This window comes from Anomaloglossus baeobatrachus, chromosome 3 (genome assembly GCF_048569485.1).
Source record: "Anomaloglossus baeobatrachus isolate aAnoBae1 chromosome 3, aAnoBae1.hap1, whole genome shotgun sequence".
NCBI classification, from domain to species: Eukaryota; Metazoa; Chordata; class Amphibia; order Anura; family Aromobatidae; genus Anomaloglossus; species Anomaloglossus baeobatrachus.
The window spans coordinates 670,344,015-670,359,515 of record NC_134355.1 but is presented as its reverse complement, the minus strand read 5'-3'; the positions used below and the strand labels follow the sequence as shown (position 1 = coordinate 670,359,515).

The 15,501-nt window shown below is 42.0% G+C and overlaps 1 protein-coding gene across 1 annotated transcript in view; it reads left to right on the top strand.

Moving 5' to 3' along the window:
• The window catches only part of PKHD1 (PKHD1 ciliary IPT domain containing fibrocystin/polyductin), an 832,619-nt gene that overhangs the window by 125,839 nt on the left and 691,279 nt on the right, over window positions 1-15,501 (top strand). Inside the window, exons 26-32 of the mRNA XM_075341622.1 lie at window positions 2,309-2,587; window positions 2,868-2,992; window positions 3,099-3,234; window positions 4,970-5,165; window positions 6,743-6,810; window positions 12,632-14,236; window positions 15,208-15,354. Coding sequence (XP_075197737.1) covers window positions 2,309-2,587; window positions 2,868-2,992; window positions 3,099-3,234; window positions 4,970-5,165; window positions 6,743-6,810; window positions 12,632-14,236; window positions 15,208-15,354 — 2,556 coding nt within the window. The remainder of the gene's footprint in view (window positions 1-2,308; window positions 2,588-2,867; window positions 2,993-3,098; window positions 3,235-4,969; window positions 5,166-6,742; window positions 6,811-12,631; window positions 14,237-15,207; window positions 15,355-15,501) is intronic.

Below are 15,501 nucleotides of genomic sequence, written 5' to 3'. Positions count from 1 at the left end.
GAGGATTCCTTCTGTTGGTAAACACAGAAGCATGAATCCTCCCGGTACCGTCACCGCTGCCTCCACCTCCCGTCCTGTGCACGTCAGCTCCGTGCGGCGCCATGTCTGGGCGGGAGGTGGAGGCAGCGGCGAAAACCAAAGTGAACAGTAGAAAAAAAAAAATGTCATATACTCACCTGTCCGCAGGGTCCCGGTGCCATGCCCGCTCCCAGCTCCTCCCGGTCCCGCCGCTCTGGCTGTGTGCAGTCTCCCCGGGGCAGGACCTTGCTTGCAGGACCTGGCGCTGATCACCTGATGCAGTCACCTGACGCATCAGCTGATCGCGGTGTCGCCGGCTTTTTCGCGCCCGGCCGGCTATCAGCTGCTCCTGCCGTCAGGGGACTTCATCAGCTGATTACCGGCAGCTCCGGCAGCGATCGTATAGGATCAGACTCCTGTCCAATCGATCGCTCCAGGAGCTGCCGGTCATCAGCACAGCACATAAGTGAGTATTATTATTTTTTTTTTTTTCTACTGACACATCATCTGATCGCTTTGCCTTCCAGCAAACCGATCAGATGATATTGGATCCGGATTGGACGGCGCGGGACCCTGGCCCAGGATTACTGCGGAGGGGGGTTTATTTCAATAAAGATGGAGTCACTAATTGTGTTGTGTTTTATTTCTAATAAAAATATTTTTCTCTGTGTTGTGTTTTTTTTTATCATTACTAGAAATTCATGGTGGCCATGTCTAATATTGGCGTGACACCATGAATTTCGGGCTTAGGGCCAGCTATACAGCTAGCCCTAACCCCATTATTACCCAGCTCGCCACCCGGCTTCAGGGCAGCTAGAAGAGTTGGATACAGCGCCAGAAGATGGCGCTTCTATGAAAGCGCCATTTTCTGGGGTGGCTGCGGACTGCAATTCGCAGTGGGGGTGCCCAGAAAGCATGGGCACCCTGCACTGTGGATTCCAATCCCCAGCTGCCTAGTTGTACCCGGCTGGACTCAAAAATTAGGCGAAGCCCACGTCATTTTTTTTTTAATTATTTCATGAAATAATTAAAAAAAAAGGGCTTCTCTATATTTTTGGTTCCCAGCCGGGTACAAATAGGCAGCTGGGGGTTGGGGGCAGCCCGTACCTGCCTGCTGTACCCGGCTAGCATACAAAAATATGGCGAAGCCCACGTCATTTTTTTTTTCTTTTTGGGCAAAAAACTGCATACAGTCCTGGATGGAGGATGCTGAGACTTGTAGTTCTGCAGCTGCTGTCTGCTCTCCTCCATACACTAGTGAATGGAGGATGCTGAGACTTGTAGTTCTGCAGCTGCTGTCTGCTCTCCTGCATACACTAGTTCTGCAGCTGTCTGCTCTCCTGCATACAATGAACATTTTGAAGAAGGAAATGACATCAGACCTTTTTTTTTTTTTTTTTTTCATCAACAATCTTTAATGGCATTGTGCACTGATTAAAAACGCAGTGAGCAAAAACGCAGCAAAAAACGCACCAAATCGCGGCAAAAACGCATGCGTTTTTGCCGCGTTTTTTAGACAAAAACGCACATAAAAACGCAGCGTGAAAAAAACGCCTAGTGCGCACATAGCCTAATACTGCTCCTATGTACAAGAATATAACTACTATAATACTGCCCCTATGTACAAGAATATAACTACTATAATACTGCTCCCTATGTACAAGAATATAACTACTATAATACTGCCCCTATGTACAAGAATATAACTACTATAATACTGCTCCTATATACAAGACTATAACTACTATAATACTTCCTCTATGTACAAGAATATAACCACTATAATACTGCTCCCATGTTCAAGAATATAACTATTATAATACTGCCCCTATGTACAAGAATATAACTACTATAATACTGCCCCCTATGTACAAGAATATAACTACTATAATACTGCCCCCTATGTGCAAGAATATAACTACTATAATACTGTCCCCTATGTACAAGAATATAAATGCTATACTGCCCCTATGTACAAGAATATAACTACTATAATACTAACCCTATGTACAAGAATATAACTACTATAATACTGCCCCTATGTACAAGAATATAACTACTATAATACTGCTCCTATATACAAGAATATAACTACTATAATACTGCCCCTATATACAAGAATATAACTACTATAATACTGCCCCTATATACAAGAATATAACTACTATAATACTGCCCCCTATGTACAAGAATATAACTACTTTAATACTGCCCTCTATGTACAAGATTTTAACTGCTATAATAATATAATACAATCATGTCTCATGTGTGCTCTTTGTTTCTTGTACAGGTGTCAGTTGTGACTTTAGTGTTAATATTTTGGGATCTGGATTTCATGGACGCTCTCTGGAATTGGATATAAAGATTAATCAGACGCATTGTCGTGTTACCGAGGCTAATACATCCAGTATAATATGCTGCATTGAGGCTCCTCTGCCACTAGGGGAGCACCAAGTCTTTGTTCAAGTGAAACCTCAAGGTTTTGCTATTAATGGACACGGGAGTAACGTTATTTTGCATGTTGCTCCGAAACTTTTTGCTGTTTTTCCATCAGTCATTCCACAAACTGGTGAGCTAAGAATTTTTTTAACATTATTTATTTTATTCTGTGTTCTGACATCTATTGTCTAATTTATAGAATTCGTATTTTGAGAAAACTATGTAAATGATTGCAGCTATTATTTCTACCACTGGGTGGTGCTGTAGAGCATTGTCCTACACTTGCTTCATATGGACAGCACTCCGTGTGGTCAGGAATGGTATAGCAGTGGGAACTTTTATAAAAAAATTTTTTTCAGATTTATTGTTTTTTTTTAGCTTTTTCTACCTACAGTTATTTTATTATTTAGGAGGTCAACTGGTGACGTTGAATGGGGTCCGTTTGGATGGTGCAACAGCTGTAGCTTTTGGGTCTTATCTGTGTCCAATTCTTACAAGTAATTCCACTACAATCGGTTGTAGAGCGCCTCCGCTGGTAAGTGCATGAAGAAGAATACTAGTCATTACCCAAGTATTATTAGATTATTTTACCTTCATACCATTACCAATCTCATTTATTAATGAGGATTGTTTCTTACCAGCGTGACAATGTGTCCAAGAAGAACGTCAGTATCAATATTGATCGGCGATGGATCTCTTTTCCAGACTGTATCTTGTACGATTCTTCCTTAAATCCAGTTATTCTATCCATTAGTCCAAACACAAGCAGCACAGCAGGTAATAGAAATAATTATTAAATTGTGTCTCATTAATATGCATGATCTCATTAGTATTCATAAGTCAATTTGCATAGATTGTTAAATAAGCAAAGTCGCTGCCCTGATTAATTTGCTAAAAAAAACAAAAAAAAAACTAGTATAACATATTCAAAACTGGATGCAAATGGATGAGTTTCCTTACCTTGCCTTGTAATTGTTAGTAATTATCAGCACATTTCCCCCATGCCAAAAAAGTGTCACTCTAATCCTGTATTTAGTATTAGCATATGGTTACCATTCAGCTGCAATATCAGACACGTCCTGTAGACAAGAATGGCACTATTTTTGAGGATATTTTTGTAATCATGGACAATTCCTTTAAATCAGATGATTGTCACAGGGTATGTACTGACGGAACAGGGGCCCCTAAGCTGGTCCCCAGACTCGAGACCCTGCGCTGTCCCTTACCTTTGAGGTAGACTTGATGGTAGCCAGGTCTGAGCCCCCAGCGTGACCCTGTCTCCTGTCCGAGCCCTCATCTTACTTTCCCCACCCTGGGAGTGGACCAGAAACAAAACACCCTCCGAAAAGAAACGGACCAGAAGGAACGAAACCTTGTACACATTTCACTCACACACAATGGGGAGACAATACGTGTACAGATGAATAAAGTTCTGTAGACAAGAGTGACACTATTTTTGAGGAATGAAGCAGACCCTTTTTGTAATCATGGACAATCCTTTTAAATCAGGTGATTGTCACTGGGTATGTACTTACGGCACAAGGGCCCTTCAACTGGCCCTCAGACTCAAGACCCTGCGCTGTCTCTTATCTCGGAGGTAGGCTTGATGGCAGCCAGGTCCGAGCCCCCAGCATGACCCTGACTCCTGTCCAAGCCATGATCTTTCTCCCCCCACCATGGGAGCAGGCCGGAAACCCAGTAACAAAACCCTCTCAGAAAAGGCACGGATAAAGGAAAACTACACACTGCACTCAAACACAAAGGGGAGACAATATGTGTACAGTGGAATAAAGAAACAGGTAGTGAATTTATTCACAACAGGGGAACGTTCACACCACACAAAACAGCTAATGTTGTTCACCATGAGCAAAATAACCAAAGAGACCAGAATCGCAGAAGCTATCTTCGGCGATCTCCTACTACACTCTCAGCCTTAAATAGGAAGAGACCGCAGAAGAGTAATACACTGGATTAACTCCTGCATGGCTAGGAGCAGTGAAACAACTCAGCCGACGCCCAGCAAAGCTGAGCACTTAAAAGCAACCTGGTTGCCTGTTGGACTCTGCAATGAGAACAGAGTCTGATGCCGTAGAAGTAATCTGCATGAACGAACCCGGACAGCGTATTACAGTGATCTCTTGAAGATTCAGGTCCAGAGTCTACGCTGGAAGTTGTCCTCAGGTATAGAATACATCTAGAGCTTTCTTAGACATTTTTGGTCCAGACAAGGTCCTTTTTACAGGCCACTTCTCCTCTATAGCCATTCTCCTTTCACTTCACACCCAGTTTTCGCCAACTCGACATGTCCTGCCCGAACTCAACCAAACACCTGGTCAGAAGAATCTTTCCTGAATCGCTGGTTTCGGGAAGACTCGTTGGCTCGTCTTGCAAAATATTGGACTCCATCTATAGTATATGTCTAAAATGGGAATGAACACCCCTTTAAGTGACAGTTAATTGGCCTCACATGAGAGCCCCTCCCTAATAACACCGTTCTTTACTTCTTTTTCAGGTTCTCAGGTCATTTTCATCAAGCTGTCAAATTTTAACAAGGTTTTCCCTGCAAAGATTGAGATGACACTTGACCTGGCACCGGTCGGGAAAGTAAACGTAACATCTGATGGGTTAGAAGTGACCCTGCCCCCACGGGCTCCTGGATTTTATAATGTGTCTGTTATAATGAATGGGATCCCCCTTTCAGCCAATGGGTAAATAGATCCTTACATTGTGCATTAGACAAGAATTAGTGCTAATCTTTTCCATGGACAAATATAATCTGATGATTGCGCTTGGTAGTCTGAGGCGTTGGATTAAGCATTTGATTGTTGAGTTTAAGTCTGAGCAGGACATCCCCATAGATCTTTGGGGATTGAATATGGTGGCTCAGTGGTGGGCATAGTTTAAAATCTAATCAGATCACCTTCATGGCCATATGGGATCTGAGCATTGTGATTAGTGGTATTGTCACGGATGTGAGACAGTCCTGTGGTGTCCGGCAATAGAAGGTGACAGCATTTGTGACTGTCTATTGTTCCTGCTGTCAGTAATCAGTATACTAGGTATCTCCTCTGCTGGGTTTTCCTCCTTTTCCCTTGGAGACCCAGTGGAGCTCCTCTTCCATACCTTCTGCTGGTGAGGGACCCCAGGAACCAGCAGAAGGTATGGTCAGAGGTCACCATCTCCCCCTTCCCTAGACACAGTGTTTCCCTTCCCTTTCGCTTGGTATGTCCCCGTATTTAGCGCAACACCAATTGACCAATAAAGTAGAGAAACGGGAAAAGGCAAGCCCAAATGTCTATATAAAGCATTTAGCAACATCCAAAGTGTCGAGGGACCCCAGGGACCAGCAGTAGGTTTAGTCAGGAGTCACCATCTTCCCTTTCCCTAGACACAGTGTTTCCCTTCCCTTTCGCCGTTCGCTTAGTATGTCCCCATATTTAGCGCAACGCCAATTGACCAATAAAGTAGAGAAACGGGAAAAGGCAAGCCTAAATGTCTAAATAAAGCATTTAGCAAGATCCAAAGTGTCGAGGGACCCCAGGGACCAGCAGTAGGTTTGGTCAGGAGTCACCATATTCCCTTTCCCTAGACACAGGGAACAAATTACGTGCTCTCCTTGATTTCTGACCCTCGGATATTGACCTGACTACGCCTCTGTTTACTCCTTATGTTCATACGTGTCCTCCCGTTACCAGACCCCGGCTTTCCTGACTACTCTTCCGTCCATACGTCCCGTAAGTAGTGGCTAGCATCACAATACCCTTGTACAACATCCATGGTGACCCTACTTAAGAACTTTGGATGGATAATTAATGTTCTTCTAAGACATCGTCCCATGACCTCCACCACCACCACCCTGCTTAGATATTTAGGCTTGTTTTTGGGGAAATGGCTTTCCGAGCCTGTCATGTTTTCTTTCTCAAAGCGATATAAACACCAATTGAACCGGAGTGGTTGCATGTGTTGACCGTGTTATGTGCCTCCAAGTTCATATGGACTTAGTGCGGGTGGAAGACTTTGATGACTTCAATTATCCTCTCCATCGTTATATGAATAATTAGTGGAATTAATCAGCTTTGAAAAGCCGTTTGAGTCTGTGATGAAAGGAGTATCCCGTGGAACGCTGGTAGCGCTGTTGCTGTCGGCAAGGGCGCTGTTTCTGGAAGGTGCAATGTGACCTGCAAAAATGTGACATCACGTAGACAGATGACAATTATCATTCATAGGGAGCCGGGAAAGTTTACCGCGCTGACAAGTTTCCATCCGCTTTCTCCGTGTCTTTCAGGTTTCAGCCAACAATCCGCTACGTCCTGGACATGTACAGTTTGGAGCCGCGCTGTGGATCCTTCCTCGGTAATGATGGGGGCTGGGATTCTATTCATCTGTGCTAAATACGTGGCCGATACCCATGTAACTGTGTAATATGGATTCAACTGAATGGGGGGACCTGGTAAATTAGCTCTCATCCGGAAGGAAGGAAAGTAATATATGGATAATACCAATCTATCTGTGTATTCTGCATCACATGAATGGGGTGACTAGGCAAATTAGCTCCCCTCCAGAAGGAAGGAAGGTCATAGATGGCTAATACCATTATGGCTGTATAGTATGGATTCATATGATGGATATGACCAGGAAAATTAGCTCTCGTCCAGAAGAAAGGAAGGTCATAGATGGCTAATACCAATCTGTGTATTATGGATTCACATGAATGGAGTGACCTGGTAAATTATCTCTCCTCCAGAAGGAAGGAAGGTAATGTATAATATGGATTCATATGATTGATCTGACCAGGCAAATTACCGCTCCTCCAGAAGGAAGGAAGGTCATAGATGGCTACAACCAATGTAGCTGTATAGGATGGATTCATATGATTGATGTGACCAGGCAAATGAACTCTCCTCCAGAAGGAAGGAAAGTAATATATGGATAATACCAATCTATCTGTGTATTCTGGATCACATGAATGGGGTGACTAGGCAAATTAGCTCCCCTCCAGAAGGAAGGAAGGTCATAGATGGCTACTACCATTATGGCTGTATAGTATGGATTCATATGATGGATGTGACCAGGAAAATTAGCTCTCGTCCAGAAGTAAGGAAGGTCATAGATGGCTACTACCAATGTAACTGTATAGTATGGATTCATATGATGGATGTGACCAGGAATATTAGCTCCCCTCCAGAAGGAAGGAAGGTAATAGGTGGCTAATACCAATGTAACTATGTAATATGAATTCAACTGAATGCGGTAATACCAATCTATCTGTGTATTCTGGGTCACATGAATGGGTTGACCAGGCAAATTAGTTTTCCTCCAGAAGGAAGGAAGGTCATAGATGGCTACTACCAATGTTGCTGTATGGTATGGATTTATATGATTGATGTGACCAGGCAAATTAGCTCTCCTCCAGAAGGAAAAAAGCAATGTGAATTTAAGAATATGGACTTAAATATATGGGGTGACCAGACAACTTAGCTCTGCCCCAGAAGGAAGGAAGGTAATATATGGTTAATACTAGGGATGATCGAATACCACAATATTCGCCTTCGCGAATATCCGATGAATAGATCGCCGCTATGCAAATATTCGATGAGCAATGTAAGTCTATGGGAATTTGGGTTTCCCATAGACTTACATTGTGCATCGAATATTCACGAATAGTCGAATAGCGGTGATCTATTTGGCGGATATTCAGCGAAGGCGAATATTGTGGCATTCGAACATCCCTAGTTAATACCAATCTATCTGTGTATTCTGGATTCACATGAATGGGGTGACTAGGCAATATAGCTCTCCTCCAGAAGGAAGGAAGGTCATAGATGGCTAATACAATCTATCTGTGTATTCTGGATTCACATGAATGGGGTGACCAGGTAAATTAGCTCTCCTCCAGAAGGAAGGAAAGTAATGTGAAGTTGAGAATATGGACTTAAATAAATGGGGTGACCAGCCAAATTAGCTCTCCTCCAGAAGGAAGGAAGGTCATAGATGGATAATACAATCTATCTGTGTATTATGGCTTCACATAAATGGGGTGACCAGGCAAATTTGCTCTTCTCTAGAAGGAAGGAAGGTCATAGATGGATAATACAATCTATCTGTGTATTATGGCTTCACATAAATGGGGTGACCAGGCAAATTAGCTCTTCTCTAGAAGGAAGGAACGTAACATCAATCTATTTATAAAATATCGATTCAAATTCAATGGTGACCAGGCAAATTAGCTCTCCTCCAGAATGAAAAAAGTAATATGAAGCTGAGAATATGGACTTAATAAGTTGCGTGACCACACAAATTAGCTCTCATCCAGAAGGAAGGTAGGTGGCTAATACTTTTTTGGCAATATAACAGTGTCATGGTCATCTCTCTGCTATGAGAGTTTAGTTACAGGTCTGGGTATGAGTTTCACTTTTCCTTGTGAGACTCTGTTATTTTAAATGTATTCCCTTTCCTTTGGAGAAGAGAGGGTTAAAGTTAACATTCTCTTCCAGCAAGCGGTCTCATTATGATCTCAGGTGTTTCCAGGTTGGACCACTCCCAGTCCCTTTATATACTCTCTACTACCAGAAGATGGTGCTGGTTATTATAATTCATTTGGATGCTGGGCCTGGAGGTGAAAGGAGCTACTGTAACCCTCTGTTGGAGTTGTTTTGTTGGCTGCAGTCTATGTTGTTTTCCCCCTGTCTGTCTTCCTTCCCTGGTGTGTTATTTCAGTGCAGTGGGGACTAGTGATCCTTACCTACCTACTCCTTAGCCCGGACTATTGTAAGGTTCCTGCTCGGCAACAGGTGAGGAACCTGTTTAGGGACTGGCTAGGCGTGCAGGGTACAGCGGTAGGTAAGTGAAGGAGGTGACCATCTTCCCTCTCACTAGCACTAGGGTCCACTGTTGTTAAAGTGTCCCCGATGTACCCCTTGTTTGTCATGGTGTTACCTCTGTTAAGTTGTATGTTTGGCCTCAAGCCTGACTTTGCCCAGTCCACGTCATGACATATATGGACTACAATTACAGGATTGACCAGGCAAATTAGCTCTCCTTCAGAAGGAAGAAAAGCAATATGTAGCTAATACTAATCTGTATAATATGCAAATCTGCTCTAGTCCAGAAGGAAGGAAATTCAACAGGGATTATCCAAGATTTAGATTAGCCTGAATCCACAAATTAGGGAGAATTCTATATGAATTTGATTAGTTTATACACATATGGTCAAAATTGTTGGTACCCCTTGTTTAATGAAAGAAAAACCAACAATAGTCACAGAAATAACTTGAATCTGACAAAAGTAATAATAAATAAATTGATAAAAAAAATCTATGAATATGAACAGATGAAAGTCTTGCTGCATTTCAGCTTCCACAGAATTTAAGAAAATGAAATAAAACTCATGAACTAGGCCTGGACAGAAATTATGGTTCCCACCTTAACCCCTTCAGCCCCCGGGCACTTTCCGTTTTTGCGTTTTTGTTTTTTGCTCCCCTTCTTCCGAGAGGCGTAACTTTTTTATTTTTCCATCAATCTTGCCATGTGAGGGCTTGTTTTTTGCGGGACGAGTTTTACTTTTAAATGAAACCATAAGTTTTACCATACAGTGTACTGGAAAACGGCAAAAAAATTCCAAGTGCGGAAAAATTGCAAAAAAAGTGGGATTGTACAATAGTTTTTGGGATATTTTATTCACCGTGTTCACTATAGGGTAAAACTGAGGTATATATGTGATGCCTCAGGTCGGTGCGAGTTTGTAGACACCAAACATGTATAGGTTTACTTGTATCTAAGGGGTTAAAAAAAATTCACAAGCTTGTCCAAAAAACGTGGCGCACGTTTTGCGCCATTTTCCAAAACCCGTAGCATTCTCATTTTTCAGGATCTGAGGCTCAGTGATGGCTTATTTTTTGCGTCTCGACCTGACGTTCTTAATGGTACCATTTTTGCGCAGATGCTACGTTTTGATCGCCTGTTATTGCATTTTGCGCAAAATTTGCGGCAACCAAAAAACGTAATTTTGACGTTTGGAATTTTTTTGCCGCTACACCGTTTACCGATCAGATTCATTGATTTTATATTTTGATAGATCGGGCATTTCTGAACGTGGCGATACCAAATATGTGTGTATTTTTTATTTTTTTAACCCTTTAATTTTCAATGGGGTGAAAGGGGGGTGATTTGAACTTTTAAGTTTTTTTATTTTTTTTTAATTTTTTAAAACTTTTTTTTTTACTTTTTTTTTTATTTTACTAGTCCCCCTAGGGGGCTATTGCGATCAGCAATCCGATCGCTCTGCAGTATCTGCAGATCTCTTATTGTATTCCGACATTGAGAGGAAGTGAGTCATGTTAGCTACAGGCGTCATCACATGACCCTGTGCTACCATGGCAACCGCCGAAAGTCACGTGATCATGTCACGTGACTTCCGGTGGGGGCGGGGTAAGTCAGTCATGGCGGCGCCCATATACATATCGCTGCCAAGATTTTGGCAGTGAAATGTAAGGGGTTAATGGCCGCGGGTGGAAGCGATTCCACCCGCGGCTAGCAGGCACACATGTCAGCTGTTGATAACAGCTGATATGTGCGCGTCTCACCGCCGCCTGCCGGCGGCAGGGGGCGGGGCTTACCAGCACACGATCCATGACGTACCCAGTACGTCATGGGTCGTTAAGGGGTTAACTTAATATTTGGTTGCACAACCTTTTGAGGCAATCATTGAAATCAGACGATTCCTGTAACTGTCAATGAGACTTCTGCTCCTCTTGACAGGTATTTTGGCTGCTCCTCAAGAGTAAACTGCTCCTTGTGTCTGGTGTGTGAAGGTCGCCTTTTCCAGATGTTTCAGCTCTTTCTAAAGATGCTCAATAGGATTTAGGTCAGGGCCCATAGAAGCCACTTCAGAATAGTCCAATGTTTTCCTCTTAGCCATTCTTTGGTGGTTTTTATTTGGGTGATTTGGGTCATTATCCTGTTGCAAGACCCATGACCTGCGACTGAGACCAAGCTTTCTGACACCGGGCAGCACATTTCTCTCTAGAATCCCTTCATAGTCTTGAGATTTCATTATACCTTGCACAGATTCAAGACACCCTGTGCCAGATACAGCAAAGCAGCCCTAGAACATAACAGAGCTTCCTCCATGTTTCACAGTAGGGACAGTTTTCTTTTCTTGATATGCTTCATTTTTCCGTCTGTGAACATAGAGCTGATGTGCCTTGCCAAAAAGTTCAATTTTTGTCTCATCTGTCCATAGGACATTCTCCCAGAAGCTTTGTGGCTTGTCAACATGTAGTTTGTCAAATTCCAGTCTAGTTTTTTTATGTTTTTTTTCAACAATGGTGTCCTCCTTAGTAATTTCCACTTTGGCTCAAACAAGGACGGTTGGTGCAATCTGACACTGATGTTCCTTGAGCTTGAGGTTCATCTTTAATCTCTTTAGAAGTTTTTCTGGGCTCTTTTCTTACCATTCGGATTATCCGTCCCTTTGATTTCTCATCAATTTTCCTCCTGCAGCCACGTTCAGGGAGGTTTGCTACAGTCCCATGTATCTTAAATTTCTAAATAATATGTGCAACTGTAGTCACAGGAACATCAAGCTGCTTGTAGATGGTCTTATAACCTTTACCTTTAACATGCTTGTCTATAATTTTCTTTCTAATCTCCTGAGACAACTCTTTCCTTCACTTCCTCTGGTCCATGTTGAGTGTGGTACACACCATGTCACCAAACAGCACAGTGAGTATCTGTTGCCCAATATACAGGCCCACTGACTGATTATAAGATTGTATACCCTTGTTATGGTAATTAGTGGATACACCTTAATTTAACATGTCCCTTTTGTCACATTATTTTTAGGGTACCATCATTTCTATCCAGGCCTGTTTCATATGTTTTATTTTTTTTTTTTTAAATTCTGTGGAATCATGGTTTAAAAGCAATGTATGACTTTCATTTGTTCATTTTAATAGATTTTTTATTTATTATTACTTTTGTAAGATTCAAGTGATTTCTGTGACTATTGTGGGTTTTGCTTTCATTAAACGAGGGCAGCCAACAATTTTGACCACGGTGTATTCCATTCAATTAATTTATCTCTAGAAATCAGTCATGTTTTGGCATGTGAGGACTCTGCTTCACATATTAAAGTAAAAACAGTCCCGTGTAATCCTCTTTTCCTCTATTTTAGGTGGGACTGTTATTAACATCTTCGGTAAAGGATTTGGTTGCAACACATCCAACATTTTAGTTCACGTTGGGCAAGATCCATGTACCCTGCTGAAGGTCACCGATGAGATTATTACCTGCCAGACACCACCTTACACCTTCTTTGACCTTAATGAGGAGAACTTCACTGTTCCTCTTAATGTTTTCATTGCAAATATGATGAGCAAGAAAGTAATTTTTGATCTCCCTATCACTGCCAATGGGAACCTTACCTTCACTTATCGTAGAGACTTCACACCGACTATCTATAATCTGTCCTGGTTTTTAGAAAATGGAAGTCTTTGGTTGAATCTTTCAGGAGCCAATGTGATGGACTCGGTAATACTTTTCGAGAACGAGGAATCTATAGTAGAATATGAAACAACCTACCAGAACTTGCAGAGCTCAGACTTTGCGATTTCTCTCAATCACTTCACAGCTGGAAAATACTGTATAAAGGTGTATCAGGACAATCTTGGATTTGCTAACATCACATCGGAAAAGGTGTTTAAGCTCGAACCTCAAGTCTCCTCTTTATCGCCTCGAGAAGGTCCATTGTGTGGTGGGATCATTCTTACTATTTCAGGATCTTTCTATAAAACCTTTAATACTTCGGTTTTTGTGATCATCTCAGGAGATTATCAATGCCTTCTTCAGAGCGTTAGTAATGATACAATCCAATGTGTCCTCCACGTCAACACCAAAGTCAACTTATCGAGCCCCGCGTACATTCATGTATCAGTGATTGTCAATGAAATCACTGGACTCTGTGGAGCAAATTGCACCTTGACTTTGGTTCCTGAACTGACTCCTAGAATTGGTAGCGTTCTTCCAAGACTACGAAGAACCAACTTTTTTCTTTATATTTCTGGTGAAAAGTTAAACAAGAATCTCCATATTGCGGTGGACGGTACTCAAAGGTGTTATGTAGTATTTTGGAATGAAACATTGGTCATATGCCAACTTGAAGATACCATTTCTCCTGGGACTCATACTGTTACTTTCCCATTTGGAAGCAATGGACATTCATGTCTGTCACTAACACCTTACAATTTTTACATAAAACCGCAGATAACGGAATTTTATCCTCAATTTTTTGGTATCAACGGTGGTGGCTCATTGACGATAAAAGGATCAGGACTTCAAGGCTTGAACACCACTTTAGTTTTCTTAGGAACTATTCATCCTTGTAACATAACCACAGCCAATAATACAGTAGTAACATGTACAGTCCAACCAGGCAATGGAACGATGAGTATTACAATACAAGTGGATAATGACCGCTATACCAGTGGAAGTGTCCATCTCGGAGAACTATATACACCCCTGGTCCATTCTGTCTTACAGAATGGTTGGATGCTGAATTTTGAAGTATCTGGGATCTCATCTCTTATTAACGTTGACCTCATGGTTGGTAATCACAAGTGCAACAATGTTACTGGAAACTCGTCATGGTTGCAGTGCTCTATCCCTCAACTACCAGCTGGGATTTATGGGATCCAATGTCTTGATAGCCAAAGAGGTTGGGCGACATCAAATATTACCTTGGAATTTCCGCTACAGATCACTTCACTTAGGAATAACATTGGTAAGTACTGTAAATAACTTCACATGAGTTTTTTGGGTTTGAATCCAAAAGTCCAAAATACAATAATAGTACTTTAAAATATACACAACTGATCAATTATTGTTCATTCCTGCTCTACTGGTCTCCTTCTTTGCCTACTGTAGAAAACATGATGACGTATCATCCCCAATCGTTTGGACCAATTGTGATGCCCATCTGAAAGTTGGAGAAAGTTGACTAAGATCATGCAATAAAGTAAAAAAAACTCCCTCAGCACCACCACTCAGGTGGTAATTACCAATCCATCAACTATGATCTAACATACATAACTTTCGTGGTTTGGTCTCTCTGTTGAGGCCAGTGATTGGCTTCAGAACTTACGTAAATTATGTATCTTATATCGTCCCGTCAGAGCTGGTGGGGACCATTAATGATGGAGAGGTGGTGAAGTTAAGAGTCCTGCTGGACATTTGGGACCCATTATTGTGTTTGAGCCTGAGTCCAATAGAGGACACAAGTGTGACCATTGTTCCTACAGCTAGACAAGTAGACAATCCGGCTCCACCAACAGGTTCTTCTTTAATGGAATAATTTCAAACATAACAAATTAGGTGACAAGTAAAATGGCGTAACAATACCACCCGCATCAACGGGTTTCGGGTGTAAGTTGGGAGTTTATACCTGAAACGCGTAGATGATGGTGGTATTTTTATACTGTTTTTACTTGCCATCTAATATCCTGTGTGTGAAGAAGAATCTGTTCATGGAGCTGGCTTTTCTCCTTCTTTATTAGCTGTTCATCCACACTGAGGCAAAGCCTCCAAAGAGAAGGAGTCTACAACAATGGTGAGCTCAAGTTCACAATATTCATCCTTGAGAAACTCCACGCAATTGTTGTCCTGTCTTAATAATGTTCAAGAACTCTTTTCAGAAAGTTTCAAGATCTTCGCGAGAGTAGGTGTTAGGACTGTTTTTTTCTTAATTTCTTGCAGACTGCATTGAGGATAGGATTTTTCATATTTATGGGACCGGCTTTTCTCCTGGAAATACTTTGGTGACCATCTGTGGATCTCCATGTGAAGTGTCTGACAACCTCACAACGGCCACCGATCTCTACTGCTCCAACTGGAAGCTAAACAGTAAGTGGACCACATACATGTCTCTTTCAATGGACCACATCATGGGAAGTGTAATTTTGCCCTACACACATGAGCGTATGGACTGAGACTAAAGGCCCCATTACACGATTTACCTGATGATATGTCGTCGGGGTCACGGTTTTCGTG